General features: G+C 35.2%; 1 protein-coding gene and 1 long non-coding RNA gene across 6 annotated transcripts in view; both read left to right on the top strand.

The window, feature by feature from the left end:
• The first annotated feature begins 73 nt into the window (after window positions 1–73).
• LOC122832921 lies at window positions 74–6,118 on the top strand. The gene is made up of 4 exons (XR_006370890.1): window positions 74–342; window positions 3,772–3,822; window positions 4,148–4,228; window positions 4,878–6,118. It is a non-coding gene; the product is annotated as an uncharacterized LOC122832921 (long non-coding RNA).
• A 2,242-nt stretch (window positions 6,119–8,360) lies between these two features.
• prx (periaxin) overlaps window positions 8,361–25,786 on the top strand; it is a 36,690-nt gene continuing 19,264 nt past the window's right edge. Inside the window, exons 1-2 of one of the 5 annotated variants that reach the window (XM_044120034.1) lie at window positions 8,361–8,676; window positions 25,152–25,207. In XM_044120034.1, coding sequence (XP_043975969.1) covers window positions 8,619–8,676; window positions 25,152–25,207 — 114 coding nt within the window. In that variant the 5' untranslated portion in view covers window positions 8,361–8,618. Of the gene's footprint in view, window positions 8,677–15,492; window positions 15,688–25,151; window positions 25,208–25,786 lie in introns of those variants that run through there. The other 4 variants (XM_044120032.1, XM_044120037.1, XM_044120035.1 and 1 more) reach the window with 4 other exon arrangements.

The following is a 25,786-nucleotide window of genomic DNA, read 5'->3' as shown; positions in this document are numbered from 1 at the left end:
CTAGTTACTACCCATCTGAATGCATTAGACTACATGGTTGCATCAGGTTACATTGGCCCCTAAAATAACAGGCTGATCCCGATGCAGCTGCTGCGGTCCGTCAGACCTTCTGGGTGTTTCTGCCTCCAAACCTCCGTCTGATCCGAGCGGACATGGCGGTGCAGCCCGGGATAACCACCGCTACGCTCCACCGGGGACCAACTTTCTCCGATTATCCGATAAAATGAATAAAATCACCATGTTTGGAGAAAACCAATGCTGCAGCGTTTCGGTGCGCAAAACTCTCCAAACTTTTGCCGGCAGATTTCCAAAAGCAGGAACGGCTTTTCCAGGGAGATGAAGGTAAATCATTACAAACTGCATGGAGTTCACAATAAAAAGATAGCCTGGAATATAAAAGTCTAATGTTTTTAAACCACTTTTAACGCTTTTTGACACGTTTTGTCCATTAAATTTCTCCGTCCTCGTTTCAGCGGCGGATCCTCCGCCTCTGCTGGGAACAGCGTGTTCACCGTCACTCTGCAAGTTTCTCCAACTTCATGAATAATATAGACAGACCTGAAACACAGCTGTCAACCGTTATTCACTGGAAAAACAAAGTATTTTTGGTTAAAAAAAAAAAAAATTCTGCAACATTAGAAATAAGACTAAACTAACGTACAAGTTTTCAGAAAGACGTAGGAGTTGAAGTCAATAATTTATTTAATATTGATGAAAATTTCCTTGTTCTTCTGACAAATTATTTCACCTTTCACGTTCAACGGCCACCGCGCCGTTACCTAGCAACCCCTTGAGACCCCGCCCGTCACCTAGCAACCCAGTTCTAGTTCCGCTGGCAGATTACTTCACTTTCAGCATGGCAAAAATGTCTTGTCATAATAAAATAATCTGCTAGGAAAGGTATTTTTTCATCAAAGTTCAAGAATGATCGACTCAAAACAAGCTCCTATATTTCGCTGAAAAGTTACTTGTAAGTTATTTTTGTCTTATTTCCAAGTTGTTAGAACTAAACTGAAAAAATAAATAAATATGAAGGTCAATTTATTTCTAAAACATGAGGCAAAGTTCTATTTTTTTTAAATGAACTGGTGCATTTTAAGGCTATCAATTTATATATTCCTGCTTTTATATTTCTTTATGTCAGTTTCAGTCTTCCATATCCAAAATATTTATTTTAACATAAATACAATAAAGGTTTTTTTAAGTTTTAAGACAAATAAGAAGTATATTTGTATATTTTTGACGTTTTATGGACAATTTTAAACAACATTAAATGTGATTTAATGCTTATATAATCCTTAATGAAAGAAAAAAAAAGTTTTTATCAGTAGTTTGGATATCTCCTATTTCTGCGTCTGGGTGCAGTAGCTCATTTCAAACACTTGTGGGCGCTGTTGATGCAGGTTTAGTTTTTCCTTATACCTGTTTGACAGATAAATGTTAGAAATTGAAGAGAATAAACTAGAAATTTAAGAGAATAACCTCCCTGGAGTCGTGACATCACTGCCGGAGTTCAAACTCCCAGTCACTGTCTGTAATTGGTTGTGGACGTTTTGGAGGGTCAGCTGTTGACCCCTGGCTCTGGGTGGGTCTAATCGCCTCGGCCCACCCAGTCTCTGCTGACTGCAGACTGGTAAACATGTCTGACCCGAGGTGAGCAAAGTGGGGTTTAAATTCGCCGAGCCAAAGATAAAACGCTCCTTTGACGCCAACGTTCGGCCATCTTGTCTCAACAAACCAGTTTTTTCTGGGAATTCTGGGAAAGTTTGCGAATGGTTTTCTACAAACTTACAATGTCACAAACATTGGTGGTTTCTCCAGATTTAAGCAACCAGTTAGCTCATAAGTCACTTTATTGATCATTTAGTAACTTCCTGTATTAAAAACAGCAGTTTGGGTAGTTTAGAAAATACACTGCAAAAACACAAAAACTAATTTTGGTCTAGTTTTTATTCCAAATATCTTAAAACACTTGAAATGAGACAAAACTAATTTACAAGTAACTTTTCAGCCAGATACAGGAGCTTAAGTCAATAATTCTTTAGTTTTCAGATAAATTGATTTATAACTTTAAATGTTTCCGTTTGTCGGATCCAGAGTCGCCACAAATTGTTCTCAACTGAGAGTAGCATTTAATATTTAAAAATTACATTATCAGATGAACGAAAATTTGAAATTTAGTGGAATTTTATCTCAGAAAGGTAAAAAGTCAAACATTTTTATAACTTCAATAATTTTTTTAATCGAAAGAAACTGACTTGGGAAAGTCTCTTTTTTTCTTATTTTTTCGTTACTTATATAAATTATTCTCATTTTGGTCCTTAAAATTTCCGCTTAACCCTGTATTTTGCTCCTTCTGGTGATGTATTTTTTAAATATGAAATTACTGATAATTTGACCAATTACTCAGAACCAGAGTAAATATTTTTACCAAATACTTTTTTACTCTTAAGTAATTTCTTGGATGGCAACTTTTTACTTTTACTTGAGTAAAATAAATATGTTGAAGTAGTTCTAATCTTTCTTACTTTACTCACCTCTGTCCAAACCTTAACTTGATCTAAATCCTTAAGAATGTCTTTCAAAAGGACGACTCTCTTTATTGACTTTATTGGGACGTAAACTTGGTGTCGTCTGCGTAGCAGTGAAATGTGAAGCCGCGTTTCCTAAAACTAGAACCAGAAACTGAGTGTTCAAATAGGACAGGTCCAAGAATTCATCCCTGAGGAACGCCACTAGAGACGAATATTTGAATATTCTGTCTCTCATATATGAATAAAACCAAATGTTACTCTTTTGTTTTATTTGTATATTTCAGCCTGTAAATGAGTTAAAAAAAAACAACTTAAAAGCTTAAATCAAAAACATTTACATAAAACAAACAAAAAAATTATAACTTTATCATCAAACTGGTTCACTGAACCGCCGGAATCTAGTAATGGGAGAAGCTCTGTGTGTGTGTGTGTGTGGGTGTGCGTGTGGGTGTGTGCGTGTGTGCGTGTGTGCGTGTGTGTGTGTGTGTGTATCCTCCACTCTGAGCACCACCCAGTAATTTTTTTACTATTCTGGTTTTTTGCAGATAGGATGTTTTGTTGATGCTTTAGCACCAAGATGTTGAGATAAATCAAATGCATGGCACTTTTTGGCTCCTCTAGTCAACATTCACTAAAACTTTCTGAATAAATGATCATTTCATAGCAGTAGCTTAATTAGTTTCAACCTTTAAATTGAGTTTTTAGTCTCTCGGGAGTCTTGAATCGTCTCCTCATCTATTTAGGTTAATAAACTCGTTTTTTTCTTCTGCATTAATTTCCAAATGTTTAAGTCATTTTTCTGCTGAAATACTAAATACTAACTGTTTTTAGTTTCCCATTTGAGTCCACTAGCTCTTTTATTAGCTGCACAATGAAGCGGTTGGTAGTCATGTTGCTTAGCAACAAGAAGGTCCCAGGTTCAAATCCTGACCTCTTTCTGCGTTATTTGCTGGAACCAACATAAACTGCCTCACTTGTTCTCCTCTGTTTTCCACTTTGAAAAGTTTCGCCTCACATTTATACCCGAGTCAAACAGGAAGTCATAACCTACCAAATTAAAAGTTGTTTTGATATAAATGAAAAATGTCTTACTTAGTTAAAACCCATTTTTTCTTAACATTTTTCCCACACTGGATAACCATGATCCAATTAAAAGCTGGATTTTTCTAATAAAAGATGAATAAACAATAGAAGTATAAGAAGAATTACATTTTTAATTTGTATTTTCCTTCATCAGGAAGTGTGGAGGATTCTTTCCAGGAAGTGATGAAAAATCTTCTAACAACAGGTAACAATCAGAGGTTTTTACAGTGAATCTCAACCTATTACTGTAAAACAAATTAATGGATGAATTAATAAATCACCAAAAAACAAGCCAGACTTGTAATAATTAAGACAAAACTGGTAATAAATGAAAGTATTTAAACTAAAATGAATAGTTTGTATTATTAAGTTATTTTAGAGTCATTTTCAGCTCTTTAAATTGACCCTGGAATCTGATTGGCTAACCTCCACAGAAAGTCCTCTTCTGTTGGAAGTCAAAATAAATCTATTTTACTTCCTGTTTTACTTTCTCTGCACTTTAATTGCCGCTCCGTTCTGCCGGTGGACAGACGCGGTGACGAGGGTGCGAACAGCAATCGGTGGCTCCTCCTCTCTGACTCGCTCACCTTTGACCTGCCAGATGTCTGGAGGTGAAACAAACTCCACCACACTGAAAAAACGAACTGCATCTGATTCTAGTCAAGTTAAAGTCCGAGAAAAAGGAAAAGAAGAGAAAACTTCTACATCCTTTTGTTTAGTGGATGCATTTCATGTCTTTAGTGAACCGAAAAAATTCGTATCTGAATGTGGAAACATTTCAGTTTCATGTGACGTGAAGCTGAGTTGAAAAAATCAAAATTTCTAGAAAAAAAACAAAAAAAACTTTGAGTTAAAAAAAAATTGTAAATTTGCAAGAGAAATCTCACATTTTTATGTTAATTGCAGAAATTTTATGAAAAAAATAAGAAAATGTAGTTTGAAAATTTAAACATTTGCTGGAAAAAAATAGGAATTTTTATTAATTTCTGAGTTTTTAATGTAAACATTTCTGAGTTTGTTTCTGGCAAATTTTCAACTATTCAACCTCAGAAATTTTATAGAATAAAATTGGAAATTTCAGAGTTGATAAATTTGCCGTGGTAGATTTGGTTTTTATCTCAGCCTTGCAGTTTGGAGAGCATGACAGAATAACTAACTGAAGTTTAAAAGGATGAAAACATTTTTACAGTGTTTCCTTTGAGCTTGAATTCTTCCTGAAATCCGGATGAAAAGCTGAACGCTGCTCTTCCTTCTGTCCAGGAACCAGGAGCATCAGAACCACAGATCCACACCAACCTTTCCTCAGACAGGCAGCAGCTTTCTGCAATGTTTTCTGCATGAAATACATTTTTGCACAGGAGGAATATTAAATGCAAACTTACTGAAAGGACGTTGTGACTTGTTCTATGTATTGTATTGATTACTATCTGCATGCAGCAGAGATAGTTCAATAATCCACCTGAACCAATCAGAGTTTGACTTTATGTTTGTGCAACAACAGACGCTGGAAATAAGTAATAATAAGTAGATGCTTTTATTTTGGTAATTTGCAGTGGCTGTAATCAAAAAGATCAGTTCTGCTAATGCTAAAGCGCTACATGCTACAGCATTTCATTTAGTAGAAGCAGATGCTAAGATGCTAACTTTAATTTAAACTAGTTTGAAAAGTAGAAAATCTGACAGAGGAAACGAAGGAATTTTAAGATTAATCTCAGAAATTAAAAAACAATATAGTAATTTCTGAGTATGAAAAGTCAAAAAAAAAAAAAGAAGCTCAAATTTTTTTTGTTTTTTTTCTCTAAAATTTCTCAAAATTACAGTTTTTTTCTAGCATTTCCTTTAACTTTTCAAACCCCAAAATGTTCTGGCTAAATTTCTTTCAGGAAAATTTCTGAGAGTTCTCAGAACTTTTGGATTATTTTTCTAGCAAATATTTGCCTTTCAAACTCTGACATTCCCACGTTTTTTTATAGCAAATTCGCAACTTTCCAAGCTCAGAGATTTCTTTGTTTTTTCTACAACATTTCAAAAGTTAATATCAATATCTGAGCTTTTTTATAGCATTTTTTTTTTACTTTTCAAACTCTGAAATTTCTCTGTTTTTTCTTGAAAATTTCTGAGATTTTTTTGGTGGAAATTTAACCCTTTACATTTTCTTATTTCCAAACTCCCATTTTGTATTTTCACTTATCTGTGTAGGTCAGTGGTTGCTTGGCTGCCAGTCGTTCACATGAATTAAATAAAAACAATAAGGATGAATAAACTACAACGCTTCGACATGTTTTCCATTTGTGCTGCTGCTCCAACGTCTGGCAGCCTAAAGGTTTGGCGTCTTAAAGCAAGCGATTCCTCTGAGCAGCAGAGAAGAAGAAAGGAGCTGAAGACGAGACGTTTAAGCTGAGAATGATGGGAAGAAACGCCGTTTGATCCATCTGAGCCACCGTCTCTTAAACCCAGAGGATTTTCAGGGTTTCAGCAGAAAGGAAACGTTCACACATGAATCAGCCACCAGATGCTCTGCAGTCGGATTAACTGAGGCTTATTCCACACAAACAGCACAAACCAATCCTTATTTATTCCCTTCAATTTCTTATTAAAAAAGGAAACACAACTTTAAAAAAGAGAGTTAAAGTCTTAAAATGAAGCGGAAAGCGAAGTTTGTGTCCAAAAGTAAGCATGAATAATTTTTACTATCTAATTAAACCCAATATGTCTTCATAAACCATAAATAAATAAATTTTTGTTTCTAATGAAAGTTATTTAGTTGTTAAATAATTAAGAAATAATTTGTGTTTATTTATTAATTGTTTATTATTTACATAAAGGAATTATTATTTAATAAACTTTTTTTAATAATTAATTGCTATTAGTTGGCAACACAGGAAAAGGATGAATTGGACACTTTTGGTTCAAACTTCATCTGTGAGCTTTAGGACATAAACAGATGAAGAAGAAACAAAATTTGATGACCTTTCTCTGACCTCTGAGGATAAGAAACAACCAAAACTCAGATTTAAGGCAGAAAACAAAACAAATATGAGGGAAAAGCTAAACGCAGCTACGACCGATAGCTTGAGCAGGGAGCAAATGGCCAGAACACAACAGTTGTTTGTGAGCATAAAGTTTGTTAGGTAAGAAAATGCTTTTTCATGTCCTCTGATTGCAATAAATCAATAATTATGATCTTTCTGAATGTATGTTTAATGAATTCTCAACATTCAATAAACAAAACTTCAACACAAATGTTGAATGTTTTCCATCTAAAAGTTTACAAAACTGCTGAAAAAAATTTGCACTTTAAAAAATTAATTTTGTGGAACCTAAGTGCTAAAAGTTTTCAGAGTTGCAAAATGTGCTTTGCTATTAGTGCACTAACACATCTGACTTCACCACTGAGGAGAAAACATGAAGAGAAAATATTTAATTATTTAGAAAAAGAAATCACACAAAAAAAATCCCTGAGGTCAAACACACAAGTTTGACCACATAAGATAAAAAATAAAACCGTTTAAGTCTTCGGTTCCCCTCCCAATTCAGACTTAAACCATCACAAATGATCCGCCAGCCGAGCTGCCATGCTTGTGGTGAGTTTGCAGTCATTTTGTGTGAACAACACCCAGAGTCCAGCCGCTCTAAGCCCAGAAACAAGGCCCTGCTGGGCCGCAGATAAAGCCCCCGGCAGCAGCAGACAATGGAGCCGGGCTTTGGCAAACGTCACCTCAAACTGCTGACTGTCCACTACTGCTAATACTCTCCTGTTCTGCCTTTATACACACTTATTTGTTTATTTCTAACAAACAGACACTTATAAACAGATATGAAAGCAAACTACGTACCTCAGTCAGCTGATTTGATAAGAAAGTGAAAACAATTCTTTGTTAATAATGAATGAGCAGACTAGTTACATTTACTTTAGTGATTTTTTTTTTTTAAATGTACTGCTACTATGCTGTACTTTGAGTAATTTTATTATGAAGTATTTCTACTCTTACTGGAGTAAAATTTCTGGATTTTCTACACTGAATGAAAAACAAACATGTTTCAACCAAAGTTTCACCAGACACACACACCTGCAGTTTTTGTTAAAGTTTCGTGAGTTTTTAATGAAATGAACTGATTTGTAAAAAAAAAAAAATTTTTTGTTACTTTAATTAATTATTATAAATTTTGTCTTTCAAATATCAAAATTTCCAGTTCACTTTATATTTTTGTCTGCCTAGTTATGCATTTTTAAATATTAAATTATTTATAATTTGATCAGTTACTTTTTGCTAAATACTTTTTAACTCTTACCTTTCCTTGAGGAAAAATATGTTGAAATAGTGGTTCTCTTACTTGAGTACAATTTTTGGCTACTCTGCTCACCTCTGCTAGCAGAACTATATTGTGTGGTAATAAAAGTAACTAAAACATTCTGAAATTATAGATATAATATCTTTCATTTGTGTTTATCAATGTACTTATTACGCTTTTGAACTGTTGGCGTTGATGTGAAATTAATTGCTCCCCCACAAGCGGTTTACGTCAGCTGTCGGCAAATTACGGCACTCCGTCTGGCGGCCCTCCGTTGCCACAAAATGGCGGCAGCTAAAGTTGGAAGAAAACGCCGGAATCAGTTACTTGTTACAGTTACTCGGTACCAATTACTTTTTTATAGCTCTCACTGGAGTAATTTCTTGGGTGGCTTATTTTTACTTTTTGAGTAAAAATATGTTGAAGTAGCGCTACTCTTACTTGAGTTCAATTTTTGGCTAAGTCTGCCCACCTCTGTGGATCGGTACCGCATCCCTCCATCCATGATACTCTCCTCCCTCTTTCTCTGTCATCGTCTGGCTATTCAGTATCCATGCTGACGGTGTAGCTCAGTGTCACTCTGACCCAAGCAGTTAGACCGACCCTCTGATCGCCTCCGACACCCACCGGCCTCCCACAGCTCTCCCAGCCTGCGTGTGGGCTGCTCCCCCTGTTCATCGCCTCCTTTTGGGCCTCCTGCTGCGGACCATGTGCGAGTGTCTGCGTGGGATATTCAGAGTCACCTGGACACCTTCCTCCGATACAGGTAATACTCGATTTCTATTTAGATAGCACGTAAATAACATTTAAAGCTATAGATACCTAAAAGAGTGTGATTAGTTTTCTTATTTGCTGAAAAACAAACGTACTTGGCTGTTTCTACACGGTTTTCCGTGATGTTTAGAAGAATCTGTGTTTATCCAACCGATGTTGTTAATACGTAACTTTTTCTGTGTTGGTGGGAAATGCAAAGCAGGATTTTAACAATATTTAGGATTGTTTAAGACAAAAACATACATTGGTTCATATTGCATTGTAGTTCATTGATTTATAAAGGTAACAGTTACTAAATAAATATTTACTTAGCTAGCTCAGAACTTAATATTTAGTGAGCAAGTTAGCTATTTAGCTCCAAACCAAATGGCTAGCGTCTTTACTAAATATTTTATCATCAAGCTAACTATTTAATTTACAATCCTAATATTTAGCTTCAAACTAAATATTTAATAGCATGCTTGCTAATTGTTAGCTTCACACTCACTATTTTGTGTGCTAATAACTAAATAGCTAGCAACTAATTAGTTCCACAACTATTTAGTGTATATCTAAAAAATTAGCTTAGTTCTGAGCAAGCTAAATATTTAGCTAATGTGCAAATTTAGTTGCCGGTGAGCAGAAGTGGACTATCAAAATAAAGGCTGGGTCTGATTAGCCTCTGAGCTAATATTTTATTAAAGCAAAAAATGGCATTATAATTCTTGCGCAATATCAAATTTATGAAACTTTGGACATTTCAGGTATTTTCCTGTTTGTCAGGAGCCTTAAGGACAATAACTATTTCATGATTCCAGAGTGTTTGTGTTTCAGTTGTACTTTCTATTTGTTCTCCTATCATTTCTGGCTACATTTTTGTTAGTAAATGTCTAGTGGCTCCCACCAAAGAAATCTGGATGCAGAAAGTAAGGATATGGTAGCTTGTTTCTTTCAGCAGATTTGTTTAGCTTTTGACCATTTCTGAGGTCAGACACTGATGTTGGCTGATAAGGGCTGTATTGCAGTTTCCGCTCTAACTCATTCTAAAGTGCAGGTTGGGGTCAGAAAATGAAATCCACAAATGAAATAAAAGTTGGGAGCAGAAAATAGACCAAACATGTTTGTATATTGAACTATCACATATTCCCAAGGTAAACTCCTGGAAAACAGCCTCACATCATGATGCCCTAAAATTCAACAATCTAGTGTTCATTTAGTAAACACTTGATCATTTGTAGCAAAAAATGAAAAATACTTCTAACATCACCGTGTGAAAAGCTCAGCCTCTGCTGACTATATTTTATATTAACTGATTAATAATTAGATAGCAAAAGATGCTTAATAGAACTTCTTTCTAACAGAATTTAACCAGGTGACGCTAAAACTGCTACTTGAGTTTTGGTAGAGAAGGGAAGTATTTACTCAGTTACATTTCTTTGAGCAACATTTTGGAAAATTTTACTTTTTACTTTTACTTTAGTAAAAGTGTCTTGAAGTAGTGCTACTTCACCCACATCTAGTTCTGAATAGAACATATTTACAGACAAATATGCTTTTTTAAAATCTTAAATTCAAAATGTATATATTTTTTGTACAGTTTTGGCTTAATTGCAGCTCTGAGTATGTTGGTTTTCTTAGAGGAAACAGCCTTTATGCACTGTTTGTATAATCTTGTAAATAATCAATAATTAAATTTGTTGACAGTTATTTAAGTAATCGATTAACCACTACTAATCTGATTAATTGTTTCAGTTCTACGGTTTTATTTGAATAAATTATGTTGTTACTTTAAGAAAAAGAGGTGTGGGAGCGTCAGCTGTTATAATGTGTAACCGTGGCAACAAGGTATATATTTTTACAATTGGGATTAGCTGTTTAGCATCTGAAAAGCTCAATTAATACTTGAACTCTGACCCCAGTTCCCAGAGAACTTCAATAGGAACCTTTAAGTATGCAGAGCAGAGAGAGGAGGAAGCTCAAACCTTCCCTTCCATCCATCATAATGTTCAGAGATCATATCCCCTACTCCAACATCTCTCTGCCAGCTTTCTAACCAGGGTACCAGTCAGAGATCTACAGTCAATGAGATGGGTTAGCAGAGCTTGATAACAGCTGATGGTGTCATCCAGGACTCTGCTGCCTGGAAACGGAGCTGTTAGCTTATCATGACGGTTGTATGAGACATGCAGCTACAGTCTTCAGTCAGAGGCCTCTTCAGATTGGTTGAAATGCTGACTGCTTCTGGAGAAAGCATCAACATCAGCAACAACTCTTTGAAGATGCGTGGAGGATTTGAGTTAGTTTAACATTTATTTTTTGTGGTTTTGATTAAATTAACTGAACTTGGGAGCAGGGTAGTCTGGGTTTTTTATTAGTTTAGTTTTATTTCGTTGTGAGTTTTTGTTTTCATCTAATTCAATTAGTTTTAATTAGTTTTCACAGTGTTTGCTAGCTTTTGTTAGTTAAGTATTGTTTTCATTTAGCTTTTATTACGTATGGTTGTAGTTTTAGTTTCTTCATACATTGGTAAATTTTTAGGTGCAGAATTCAAAAGGTATTGTTTTGTGATTATGTTTACATTTATTGGGTAGTAAATACTCAACAGAAGATACTATTTTAAAAAACTGTATCCATTTACAATCAACAAACGTTTCCATTTTACGTGCTAGCATTAGCGCCTCCAGGAGGATTATGGAGCGCCGTCATTTGTTGACAGCTGACATAAACTGGTTGGGAAAATAGAAATCTATAATATAGATATCTATATATAGATTTATAAGCATAACAATGAAGGATAGTATATCTATAATTTCAGTATGTTTTAAGTAGTTTTATAAACACACATTAAAGTTCCAGTTAGTTATTGTTTTTCTCCATTAATTACCGTTTTCTCAATTTCAGTTGTTGTTATTTTGCTAGTCTAGTTTACTGTAATCACCATGCATTTGGGAACAAATGCACCATTTGTTGGTGACAATCTATTTTTCATCAGGTTCATTGGTTGCTGCTCTACAGCGACATCTAGTGGTCCCAGTTGAAAACAGGAAGTGTAAACAGTGTGAGCTGCATACTGTCAGCCAGCTCTGTGTTGCCTTCACGCCTCACCAGTAAAAACAAGACTCTGCAGTGTGAAATAATCCAAATAATTTAACGATAAATCATTTAAAATAACAAAAAACGATGTTTTATAATAATAAGACGATCAAACTTCCTCTCTCTGCCTCAGCCTGACTCCCAGCCAGAGCTGCTCTAGTAATTAGTTACATTTACTTGAGTAACTTTTTTGAAAAAATGTATTTTTACTACTCACAGAGGAGTAAAAATACATTTTTTTGAGTAATTTTGAGTCATCAAAAAATTTCATCATAAAATTTTGAGTAATTTTATGATGAAGTATTTTCACTCTTTAGTAAAATTTCTGGATTTTCTACCCACCGAATGAAAAACTAACATGTTTAAACCAAAACTTCACCAGACAGACACACACCGGCAGTTTCTGTTTGAATTTCATCAGTTTTTTATTGAAAGAAACTGATTTGGAAAAAATATCTATATTTTACCTAATTTTGCTATTTTTGAATTATGAATTGAATTATTGTGATTTTTGTTCTCAAAAAAAAAACAAAATGTCCAGTTAACTTTATATTTTGGTCCATCTGATGATGTAATTTTTAAATATTAAATGATTGATAATTTGATCAGTTACTCAGTACTTTTTACCAAATGCTTTTTACTCTGACTTGAGTAAAATCTTTGGTTAATCTTTGGTTACTCCACCCACCTGTGAAAACAATCAGGATAATTTAGCTACACATAAATCAGAAATGACAAAATTATGTTTTGCAGCAATCAGACTCCCAGTCTCTTCCTCCCTGTGACTCCCAGCTCTTGTTTCGGGTCCCAGGCCTGTAAATCCAGGCTTTGTGTGGGAGCAGGATTGAAACAATGACCGTGTTAGCTGACCGAGAGCTGGCGGCCCGATCTGTGCTGACAGCATCTCCTCCCTTACAAACCGGCTGCTAGCCGGATTTAAAATGAGAGGAAGGCGAACGGCTGGCCAGCAGAGGAAGAGAAGCACGACTTCAACAAGTTTTTACTCAATTAAGAGTAATTTGGTAAATATTCTAGCCAATTACTGAGTAGCTGATCAAATTATCAATCATTTAATATTTAAAAATTACACAGTCAGATGGATGAAATATAAAGTTAAGTGGAAATTTTGGCATTTTAAGAACAAAAATGACAGAAATTTATATAAATAACAAAAAATAGCAAAATCAGGCAGATCAGTTTTTCAATATAAAACTCATGAAACTAATAAAAATTGCCTAAAGTGAAAAGTATTTGACTTTTAATAATCAGAAACTTTCCACGTCTGTTTTAGAAAATACGTAAAATTAATTTCAAGCTCCAAATTACTTTTATTTTTGTAAATTTTAAACTTATGGAGCTCAAAAATAAAAAAATAAAAAAAAAATTCTCAAAGGTTTCTCGGATTAATCTCAAAATGTTTGATTTTTTTGGAGGAAATTTGCTCCTCTACTGTATTTCCTCTCTGCCATTTCCTAAAACTCCGTCGTACTGAACACAGTTTCAGTTGGGTTGGGAATCTCTTATGTTCTCACGGTTTGATTCAAAAGTAAGGTCTCTGTGTGCCATTAAACGCTCCTAACTAACAGCCAGCAACATTATTCCTTCTGCTTGGCTTTACTTTTGGTTGGATAAATTATTTAGGACTAATAATCGCTGTCTGGGTCACATGCTGTACTTGGATCTGAAAGGATTCACGCTCCAAAACAGAAATTTAGATAAACACATAAAATAAATCATTCAGCTCGCAGCTGCAGCTGCCTCCCTTAAATGCTTCACACTTCCTCTAAAATAAGATCCAAGGCCTCCTGGTTCTATTTTCAGCTATTAGCCTTAAAATAACTTCCTAACCAGAGAGCTGCTGTTCGCTCAAACAGAATGATCTATTTCAGTAAAATCAGGTTTTTATTATTTTATACAAATCCATGACTTAAAATGGCTTCTTTGACAAAAATAGCAAACATCTGGAGAAAAAATGTCTAATTAATCAGTGACTGTCGCTGTAAGGTTGGATACAGAAAGACATAGAATTGTATAATAAACATCTACAATCATCATCAGCTTGAATTCCTGCGACATCATGTACATAGTAAAAAAAGAAGTACATTTCTGCCAAAAAAACTTAATATTTTCTAGAAAAATCTTTGCAATTTCTGACACTGGAAAGTCAAATTTTGGAGGAAAAAAATCTGAAATTTTGAAATTAATCTAGCAAATAATCTCAGATTTTTCAAATGTGAAAAATCTTTGACTCAAAACTTTTGAAATATTTTAGAAAAAAAATGGAAAATTTCTGAGCTCCAAAAGCTGAACATTTGTGAGAAAAAGCTCAGAAATTTTGAGATTAATCTCAGAAATTTTCCAGGAAAAAACTTGTAAATTTTTGACTAAATTTCTGCAAAAGTTTTCTACAGAATTTCTGAGACTTATCTAAAAGATTTTCTTGAACAAAACTTGGACGTTTCTGAGTTTCAAAAATAAAAAAAACTTTGACTTTTGAAAATTTAAAAAGTCAAATTTTTTAGTGGAAATTAATGCCTATTTTATTCATTTATTTATTTTTTGGTTATACTGAATTGGAACAAATCAGATTCTTTTGCGCCGTGAAAACGTTGGACATAGGTTGAATTTGCCTGCTGTGTGATTGTAGCCTTAAATCTCTTAAAGAGACAGTGTTATGTAAAATATACTTTTTTTTAGCTTTATGTCACGTTATGACTTTTTTCCTTCATGAAAATCAAACCTGGAGTGTTGATTTGATGTTAAAAAAATCCTTTAATCTTTATCGCAACCGTTCAGCTGTCCAAAACACCTGGGTGGACGAAGCCCCGCCTTCGAGGATGAAGCTCCTCCCCCCACTCAGTTCCTTCAGACTAGCCAGCAGCAATTGGCAAACACCTGAGCTCATTATAGGAGCTACTTCTCAGTTCAACGCTGGTAAAAATGTTAAAGGGTTAATAGAGGAGCCATGTTGTGATGACTTCCTGAAGGTGAGACTTCAGAAAGAGCAGGAGCTTTTAAAGAGACGGAGCCCAATTTCAAAGTGTTAAATCAGAAAGCAACATTTAGTTTAAGTCACACTTGATATATACAGCATTTTAATTACAACTAAAGGTAACATGGTGACTTGATTATGCTATAAAATGCTACTATTTGCCTGGAGAATACATAATACTTTATTACAGAGGATACTTTTCTTTGGTTGGCTGGTAAGACAATGTCACTAAAGGGTTAATAGAGGTGGAGCTTCAGAAAGAGCTGGAGGTTTTAAAGAGACAGAGGCCCAATTTGAGGGAGTTAAATCAGAAAGTAAAATGTATATATCTATATACATATATGTGTAAAATATTTTTATAACAACTAAAGTCAACATAGTTACTTGATTCGGCTATAAAGTAGCATAATGTGGCTGGAAAACACGTAGTGCTGCCCCTTTAAATCCAGCAGTTTGCGCAAATAAAACATGATTAACTAAAGCTCCTTTAAGTTGTCATTTTAAATTTTTATTCGTTTCTATTTAATTATACAAAACATCTTCATTCTCTAAACAAGCCTGGTTCTGCTGCTTTGTCAAACTTTTTCTTGTTTCCTCCCTCTTAATCGCTGTAAGGCAGCTCCGCCTCTGCCTGCCCAAATATGGGCGTGTCAGTCCGGCCTCCGGCCAATCAGCTGCCTGGATTCGTCCCTCCAACAGATGCCCTGGCTTTGGCTCCAGGCCTGAGTTTCAGTGAGGGGAGCAACAAGCTGGCCGAAGGGGCAAAGGGGAACAGAGAGAGGGGGGAAAGATATTTATGATTTAAAAAATAATAGTTATAACAAGAGGAAGAAAAGCAGCAGAGTGATGTGAGGAAGGAAAACTGATTTCTGCTGCTGCAGGTGGAGGTGTGTCACCTTTAAACCTCTGGAGGAAACACACTGAGGTTGGTAAGTAAAGGTAATTACTATCTATTTGTGATTTTTCAGCTAACTTAACAAAGCAGCAGCAACATTCAAACATTTTCATCTGACTACTTTATCTCTGGACACCTTGTTTAATTTAATGTAAAGTTCTGGCGGGACGGTTTACGCAGCAGTCTCCACTCTGCTGATTTTGGAGAGCATAACAATGGAGTGCTGTGTAAATGCAAAGACGGTTTCAGTTAGACAGCTGCCGCCTGTGTTTATTCCAACATGCCAGTGGCCGGGTACAAACACTCCAGCATTCACTCAGGGTTATGCTGTTTATCTGCAGCGTGACATGTCACTGGAATCTCGTTAAGCAACACACCGGACTTTTAAATGGTTTACCTTTTGCTATATGCCACCTGAATGATCAAAATATTGAGTTGGTTTTAAAAGCTGCGCTGCTCCTGGGTGTCGTTCTGCGAAATTGCTGCTGTCTGAATGTTAAACGGCGGCAGCAGCTGCAGGATGACGGTCATAGGATCTGTTTGTCCCCCAGTTCCAGCTCAAGCCCTCAGCCTGGTATGCGTGACGCCCCAAAGTGGGCGCAGCAGTCAAAACACTCTCTCTTGTGGAGGATCTCCAACGTTTCTGTGTCACTGTGTGACATCATGTGTCCCCTGGTAGCTTTTATTAGCTGCAAAAACCTGATTTAAGATGAGATTTAAGACGATGATAATCTGTAATTTGGTGGTTTTTTACGGGGAGCCGATTGTAAAGCTAAACAATTAAAAATTAATAGTTTGGGTTATTTAGCTTTTTATGAGAGAAAAATATATGGAGCTCTATTTATCAACGTCATATTTCCACCTTAATATTCATTAATTTATAAATTTCACATTTTTAAACTAAATATTTTATTAACAACCTAAATATTTTACAAATTAAATGATTGGGTAGCTAGCTAATTATATAGTTTGCATACCAACAAATATTAAGCTCAGAGCAATATATTTAGTTAGTAAGCTAAATGTCTAACTTACTTTGTTAGGAAGCTAAATATTTAGTTAGCAAGCCACATATGTAGTTCACAAACTACATATTTAGTTAGCTTACTAAACTACATATTTATATGTAGCTAACTAAATATTAGTTAGTTTGGAGCTAATTATTTTCTTTGTAAGCTAAATATTTCGTTTGAAGCTGTACATTTAAATTATGAACTACATATTTAACTTGCTAACTAAATAGTTAGTTGCAAACCAACTATTTAGTTAGCAAGCAAAATATTTAATTTCAAATTAACTACTTAGCAAGACAGATATGTATGTGACAAACTAAATGTTTAGCTAACTGTATATTTAGATAGCAAGCTAAGTAATTTGCTTGCAAGTTATATATTTAGATTGAAACTGTGACACTAATTAACATGGTAAAGACAAAACTTTGAAAAATGAACCTCCATTTTTTTTTTTCTATGACAGGCCAGATAATCCAAATTATTGTTGCTAATTTTTTTATTTTAACTTCACAAACGGCTCCCGTACTGCTGCTCCTGCCTCCATCAGTTCTCATGCTGCCATGTGAGATTCTGGGCAAAGGGAACAAACAGCATCATGAAGACCAAAAAACACAGCTGCAACATTTAAAACATGCTGTAAAGCTTGTGGACTAAATCCTGTTTATGTGTTACGTTGGTCTCCTTCTGATCCTCACCTGTTTTTACACAAACCAGGCAAACGTCTCAGAACTGATGGAGGCATACATCAAAAGAACTCTAATTTAAATGAAACTTGGCTCCACAAAGTGTTGACTCAGAGGGCTGAAAACAAAAGCACGCCACACTTTTCAGATGGTTAGTTTTAATTTTCCTGCCGTATCCCAATGACATACATACAACAGCGTATTGGGTCCATTGCAGATAGAAAAAGAAGAGGTAGATTTCTGCCAAAAAACTTAAATTTTGAGATTGATCTCAGAAACTTTGTTGAAAAAATAAGGCAATTTCTGAGTTTCTAAAGTCCAACATTTTCCAGTGTTTTCTAGAAAACAGACAATGTCCAAATAAAAGACTTTAAAGTTTGTGGTTTGTATTGTAACAAAAAGTGAAATTAATACTTTTGTAATGCTGTACATGCAGATCAACTGTTAATATGCATTGATACTCCAGAGCAGCAGGTAGTAGAAGGGAAATCCTTCCAGAAATGAGATGATGGATGACGGTGGTCATCATCAGTTTCCTGGCGACGAGCTTTGGGCGGTGGGCAGCGGTTGGGCTTGGACCAGGACCAACGGGTCAAGTGGTGTCATGAGTTTGCTTCATGAGGAAACGCCGCCTGACGTACGTTGGAGCGTAAACTTCCCTCAGTCAAGAAAGAAAAACTTAAATAAACCAACAAATCCAGCCCACATTCACACCTTCAGGATTATATTAAAATTACTCCACAGTTTTATTTCCAACTTCTGTTCCTACATCTGATCCCATCTAACTACAGAAGCTGTTAGCGAGATGTGAATCGGTAAAATGTAACTCTGTTTCCTGTTTACATGGAGGCATTTCCTGTCCAGAGGCAGACGCCTGCGGGTGTGCCTTGGTTTTTTTTTTTCCATCTGATGTTTAAAATTAGGGGGAACACCCTCTGATCTATCTCTGACAGATCTGGAAATCTTATCTAAAGAGGCTTCCTGAAACAATCTGCTCCTACGGCCCCGGAGGGCGGCCATCTTGGATGGAGGTGCTGAGCATCATGGCTTGTTTTAGCATTCATTCACCCAACTTATTGTTACTGAACATTTATTCACCTTAATCAAAATTTTACATTGCTTCTAAGCAGCCAGTCAGGTCCTGCAGAAAGTCCTGCACTGGAAAACCATAAAATCTTAAAATGTATCTTTGGTCTACTGTCTTGTGCAAATATTTTATTACATTTGAAATAAGACAAAAGTAACTTACAAGTAACTTCAGCAAGAAATAGGAGCTTATTTTAAATAAGTATTTAATTTTTTTTAATAGTTTAACTGGTAGATTATTCCACTTATTTCTCAATCAATGGGCGCTGTGCTGTTACCTGGCAACCCCGACCAAGCCCAGCCCGTTACCTAGCAACCCACTTTTAGTTCCACCGGAAGATTGTTTCACTTGTTAGCAGTGAAACTAGACAAACTAGTACTTCATAAAAAAAAATAAGAATTAATAAATCATTGACTTAAAACAAGCTTCTATATCCTACTGACAAATGACTTGTGAGTTAGTTGTTTTATTTCAAATGTACTAAGATATTTCCCCTAAAACGGACCAAAAATCAAAAATACTTGGTGAGATTTAGTGTTTTTGTTGTTTTTAAACTTGTGGATGAATAATGTCTTTTTGTACCCAAAGACGTGTTGCATGTAGATTTTGTTCATAAAACTGGAAAAGTTTTCATTTCTCTGAAATTTCAAAATATTGGGGGTTTTCATGCTGCAAATTATTTCAGTACACTGTAAAAACAAAATATTACAAAAATTATTTATTGTGAAAATATCTTAGTACAGTTGAAATAATACAAAATTAACTTACAAATAACTTTTCAGCAACATTGAAAATTTTGTTTTCAGTCAATAATTTCCTAATGTTGATGGAAAAACTACTAAATTCATTGACATATTATTTCACTTATAACAAGACCTTTTTCCCATGTTTTAAGTGAAATAATCTGCCAGTGGAACTAGAATTGAGTTGCTAGGCAACGGGTTGGTTTGGCTGGGGTTGCTAGGTAACGACGCAAGATATCGGAGCTTGTTTTAAATAAATAGTTCCTTACTAATAATAAAAAGGTATTGGTTTTCTTTTCACTTCTAACATTTTTCCCAAAAGTGAAATAATCTGCCACTAGAACTGGCACTTTTTCATCAATGTTAAGGAATTATATCTTCTCTAATTTTTTAGAGACACGAACTTCATCTTATCTTTTGCGTTTAGGAGTCTGAGAGATAACGTTACTGGATAAGTTATTCCTCTGAGAAGTGTTGGGAACATGGAGAGCTGCATTCAGCCATCTGATGTGTTTACAGTTAGCGTAGCGCCCAGAATAGAAACAGCTTCCCCTCCTCCAGACGTGTGATTGTCCTAAAATTAGATCCAAAAAAACTTTTGGTGCTATCTGCCCAGACTGCCACCAATTGTGAGAAAGTTCAGCGGTATTTCCTGAGTGTGAACTCCTGCACATGCAGGAGAGGAGAAAATATTTTTGTCTGCTATCTGGTTTCTGCTGATAATACCTCGCTCTACAAATAAATCCCAAACACGTCCTCAGCTGTCTGTCATGCGCTGGAGGAGGCGTTATTATCACCGTTTAAAGCTCAGCGTGGGGCTTGTTTTCTTTGGGCCGACGGCTGAAGCTCCAGTTCAGACAGAGCTGAGCCAACTGTGACGTCTCTGACGGGTCCACAGACCTGGAGAAACCCCAGAGACGGGTCAGGAGCCTCCTTCAGATGACCTCTGGTTTGACCTCTGCTCAGGCAAACAGAGAACATGGCTCACGAAGTGAACGGGTGAATTTGGGAGCGACTGTTTGGAGGTTATAAGAGATGTGAACCGTGGAGTGTTAACACCTGATTCCATAGCGCCATTCTAGATGGGAAAAAAAACAAAAAAAAACTAAATTTTTTAAAATTTAATCTCAGAAATTTTCTAAAATAAAAAACAACAACTGGAAATTGTCCAAATTTCAAAAGTTTTCTAGTTTAATAATTCAAACTTTTCAACTTTTATGTTTGAAATTTTTCAGAGCTATAAGATATTAACTTTTGCAAAAAAAAAAAAAAAAAATTAGTTTCAAAAGTCAAAAATTTTTGATGTTTGGAAAGGTTTAAAATTTTAAACCCTTAAATTTTTGGAAATTTTCCTTATTTCATAAATCAAAGGTGTTACAATTTTGTAAATTTAGTTAGTCTTTTTTTTTTTTTTTTTTTTTGCAAAATTTCTTGAGCTCAAAAATTCAGCTTTTTGTAGAAAAATTTTTTAGAAAATATTTTTGTTACAAAATGATGATGCGCCGTCATGGTAACCTTTTCTCCCTGCTTGCAAACAGGAAGTGAAAAGAACAGATTACCAAAGTAAAACAGGAAACTATCATTAAGAAATTCAAACTGAAGACGTCAAATCACAGCTGAATAAACAAAAGTCCATCACATGTCATTTATTTGGTGGCAACAACGACAACAACCTTCCTCTAAAACATTTAAAGCTGACAGAGGGAAAGATGGAGGCTGACAAACAGAAATGTTTCTTCTTTTAGACTTTAGGAGGAATAACTAGCTGAGTGGCTTCAGGGCTTTTTAGACGGTTTCCTGCTAATAAAAGCAGCCGCAATAACAAACAAGTTAATCCTGCTGCTGTGAGACAAACTGCGGCTCCTCTGCTTCCTTATCTTCAGGCTCAGAGCTTCACAAGCAGCCGGGTTTCAACAACACGTCGCAGCCTCACAGGAAGGTTTTACACTTCCTCCTTTTTCCTCTGAGATGTTAATTTCAGTTTAAGGAAATGTGTCTGCAGAAATGGCTCTCAAATACAACGTGTCAGATTATTTTCCAAATGTTTTTCTTCTGTTTTCAGTCAGGGAAGATGAAGAGGATCCATGTCTTTTTTTAAAAACCATTTTACCCCATTTATCTTTTTCTAGTTCCCGTGGTTAAAGTTAAATTAGTTCCTTCTCATTATTCACCAGTTAAATCTCCAAACATGAACCGCAGCAAAGAGAGTTAAGAGTTGATCTGTCTGATATTTTTAAAATCTTCTAATTTGCATAAACAACAATAAAATCTGAAATGTTCTTACAGTTTTAATCTGGTTGTGTTAGACGTATCTGCTTCAAATGAAATACTTAGCAAAGAAAACATTTAATTTACAAACTAAATATTTAGCTGCAATGGTTAATTAGCAAGTTAAATATTTAGCTGAAAACAAAAGTATTAGTTAGATAAATATGTAGTTATAATCTCAAAACTTTAGTTTGCTAACAAGATATTTACAATCCATATTTAACTTACAAATGTTTAATTGTTTAATTAGCAAGTTCAATATTTATTTTCCCATATTAGGGTTATAGTAATAGAAAAAAGTTAATTCTTGTAAAAAAAAAAAGTCAGAAATTTTGAGATTTATTCAGAAATTTTCTATAAACAAATTGGACATTTCTGAGCTTGAATTTCAAACTCAGAAATGGTTTTTTTCCCTAAAAAGTATCAGATTAATAAGAAAAAAAAAATCTGATTACTAGCAAAACTTCCACTTTTAATAGTTTCCTGAAAGAAATTTTTCCAGAAAAATTTCAGATTTTTTTTTTCTAGGCAATTTAATGAAAATTAATAACTAAATTGCCTTTTTTATTTATTTATTTTTCTCAAAGTTTTAACCTCAAAACTTTTGTTATTTTTTAACAACAGATTTGGGACATGTAAAAATAAAATACCACTTTTTATTTGTAGAAAATGTTATTTTATTTTTAATTATTTTTGTATTTTATCAGAGATTCCTTTGTTTTATCACATCATCGTGATATAAGCTTCCCTTAACAGAAGCAGCTATAAATCTTTTTCAACAAATTTTCTCTATCAGTGTAGAAACAGAAAATCTGCAACAATCACACCGAACTAAAATAAAAGATTTATTTCAAATCAGTGGACGTGAAAATATCTTAAGGTACGGAGAAAAAATCTGGAAAATGTTGAATGAAACCTGCTGAGTTCAGGTGGAAAATATCTGCAGATCCTGCTGATTGGATATTATTTTAAAATAATCTGTCAAAAATATTTTTATTAAATCGCCTTTTCTACGATGGGAATGCTAAATATGGTCCTTAGATTAGCCTAAGTTATCAGGAAATAGAACTATCATGGCCGCTGCACCTGCATGCAGTATGCCGGAGGTCGGAGGTCAAAGCTCTTTCTGGCATTTGCTGGGCGTGTTCAGGCCTGCAGATGTGAGTCGGATCTATAATAAGATTGAGATGCGAAGCATTTCAGATCATCGCCTCGTCCTGCGCCGCGCCGCCGCAGCGGGACGGACACCTGCTGCTGTCCGTCCCGCTGCAAATCACCAGCAAACATGCACAAATCTCCCATCTGAGCTCTATTGCTTCTTCTTCTCTATTTCCAAGAAACTTTAATATTTTTTGCTCCTTTGCTTCATTCTTTAAGATAAATTTACTGCGATGTGTTTGGGTTTTTTTTTTAAGTGTTGGACTCCTGATATCTCCAGCACAAACAGGAATCCACGCTGATACATCACGCTGGAATATACGCACAAATTTACACACACGGATCGGTTTTCCTCTTCACACACACAGACCCACACACACACACACACACACACACACACATAGCAGCGCTAAGGCAGTTAAAAAAGAGATCACATGAAGACGACAGGACTGAAGAATGACATCGATGCAACGCATGAACTGCAACTACGACAGCATATCAGAGCCAAAGTAGATTTTTTAGTAGCGTAGTTACTGACCAAACTATGATGGTGTATTAGAGCCATTGTTCAGTAAAAAAGAGGAGTACAATTCATCCAAAAAACTCTTAGATTAATCTCTGACAGTTTTGTAGAGCTCCAGACTGGTCTCGGTCTCCAGACCGGTTTTTGATGCTCTCGTCTCGGACTGGGTCGTCTCGGTCTCAGGGGCTGAGGACTCGGGATTTTATTTCAAGACCGCAACTGTGAAAATATCACTAAATGTACAGCAAATGGTTCGGTTTATTTGTTAATATGTTTGTTTTCACTGGATGCAGCACTGATTAAAATCTAAGCAATAACGTGACTCACCAATTAGGTGTTTCTGTTACTGGACCGTTCAAGCTAATTTCTATTAACAGCTTTTCAAATCTTTTACATTTCATTACAAACAAACTTTATCTTGGCTTTTTTCTGTTCTTCATCTTTCTTTTTTCCCTCCCTGGAGGATAAGTCCTTTTTTGAGACCTTGTTTTGCTAACTTAACTTCTGACCGGAGCTTTGGACGTTTGGATTTTCTGCACGGCAGCTCAAGATACAGACGAAGCGTGCGGTACCTACCGCGGCCACCAGGGGGCCCCAAGAGCAATTTCTCTTTCTTTTTATCAATAAAATAATTTCTACATATATTATCAAATATATTATTGTAAAAACAAATCACTTCATAGTGAAATTGTGTGTTTTTGATATTATAATGACATAGAAATTATTACTAAATAATTATATATATACTTAGTAATAATATATATATTTCTCCACTGGGGGGGGCCCTTAGTGGCCTTGGGGCCCTAAGCAGATACTTAGTTTGCTTATGCCTAGGGCTGGCCCTGATATGGGGAAATGCCCAAGGCATTATCTTTTTAGATAATCAGAACAAAGAATTTGTTCTGTTTTTAATATTGGTTAAATTTATTTCAGCTTTAAGTATTTAATATCTAGGTGTTTTTATGGGAATGTGAATCTTTTCATCATATTTGACAATTTATTGTGTCATGTAGTGCAGGACGCTGGTCTTGGTCTAAACTCGGCCTCCGTTTAGGTGGTTTTGACTACAACACTGCTCTGACATTTTCTATCAAAAATGTAAAATTTCTGAGCTCCCAAAAGTTGAGAATTTGCATTAAAAAATTGAGATTAATCTCAGGAATTTTCTCAAAAGAAATTGGGAAATTTCTAAACTTAAAAATTTCAGACATTAGCTAAACCTTTTTAATATTTATATCAAACCAGATTTTATAATTATTTCGTTTAAGGATCAGAAAAAAATACTTTACTTTTTGAATGTTTTGTTTTTCAGTGCTAAATTGTCCAAATATTTTTCATACATTCCAATGCACCAAAAAGCAAGATTTTCAATTCAAAAACCCTTTTACTGCTAAATTATTGAATAAATAAACATGAGCTCATCAACAAATATAATTATTATTCTGTTATTTGGGTTATTTAACCATCAAATTGGTGCAAAGTTTTGTTATACTGTGGACTGTGGTTGCTAACGTTAGCATTAGCATCTGTGAAGCTGCTACATGGTTAGCATTCAGATGCTATTATAATAGGCTAACTTCTTTTAGCACAACAACAGTGTTTTCAATCGTCCAGGCAGATCGTCTTTTAGAGCCGAGAGGAGCGGCTTGGTTGCTCATCACTGTTAGCGGACGTAGCTTGTGCGTCCGATTTATGGCTGTGCTGGAAACGTGTGGATACAAAGGTTCCACTGTGCAAGAAATAAAGGGAAAGGTGATTAATTGCATTGAAGTTAAGTAATGCATTGAATTGTCTGGTTATGCAGAAATAGAAATGAAATGAGGCTCTTCCCTGCTTTAAGTAAAAAACTTGGACTCAGTAAATATTTTGTCTGACTGGTTTCTTATCAGCCAGACTTTATGGGAGCGCTAATCCTGACATGAACACCACAGCCTTCAGAGTTCAGCTGGTAGCTAATTACTGCTACACAGTTTCTTAGGTGATGATTATTTACTGCTCTTCAGTTTTCCCTGATGTTTTATGTTATGTTTCAGACTCTGACATTGACCAAGAGGACAGCCATGCTTACAGCCAGACCAGAAATCAAGCCGTGAGTAAACAAACACATTAACTCACAACATTTGGACTCAAGTATTGATGATTTGGAGACATTTTAGAAACAATCCAGGACAAACAAGGCATTTTTCAACATGGAATCAATCAAAACTTGACAATGAGTCAAGTTCTGTCAATAAATTTTTAATTGATTATGTTTCAAATAAAACTCTAAACAGGTGGGTTTTTAGTTGAGATTTAAAGGAAGTCAGTGTTTCAGCAGTTTTACAGTTTTCTGGAAGTTTGTTCCAGATCTGTGGTGTTTAAAGTACAGCGTAGTAAAAATGCTCCTAAAAGTAAATTTTCTCAAAAGATACTCAAGTAAATGTAACTAGTTACTATCCGACTCTACTTACATCTACTTGAGTGATTTTTAAGGAGAAGGTTGATGTGCTAACATTTTTAAGTTAGCAAAAAAAGCTACATGGAAAATTAGCATATTAGCTAATTAGCATACCCACCACAGCTAGCAGGTGGCACTTAGCTAGCGTCTAATTACCTCATTCTAATCATCCAGTTATTGAGATTTTGTGCCAGTTTTGGTGCAGAAAATTTAGCCATTGTTTGAATTAGG

Source organism: Gambusia affinis, linkage group LG06 (genome assembly GCF_019740435.1).
Source record: "Gambusia affinis linkage group LG06, SWU_Gaff_1.0, whole genome shotgun sequence".
In the NCBI taxonomy this organism is placed as follows: domain Eukaryota; kingdom Metazoa; phylum Chordata; class Actinopteri; order Cyprinodontiformes; family Poeciliidae; genus Gambusia; species Gambusia affinis.
This window is presented reverse-complemented; position numbering and strand designations above follow the sequence as displayed.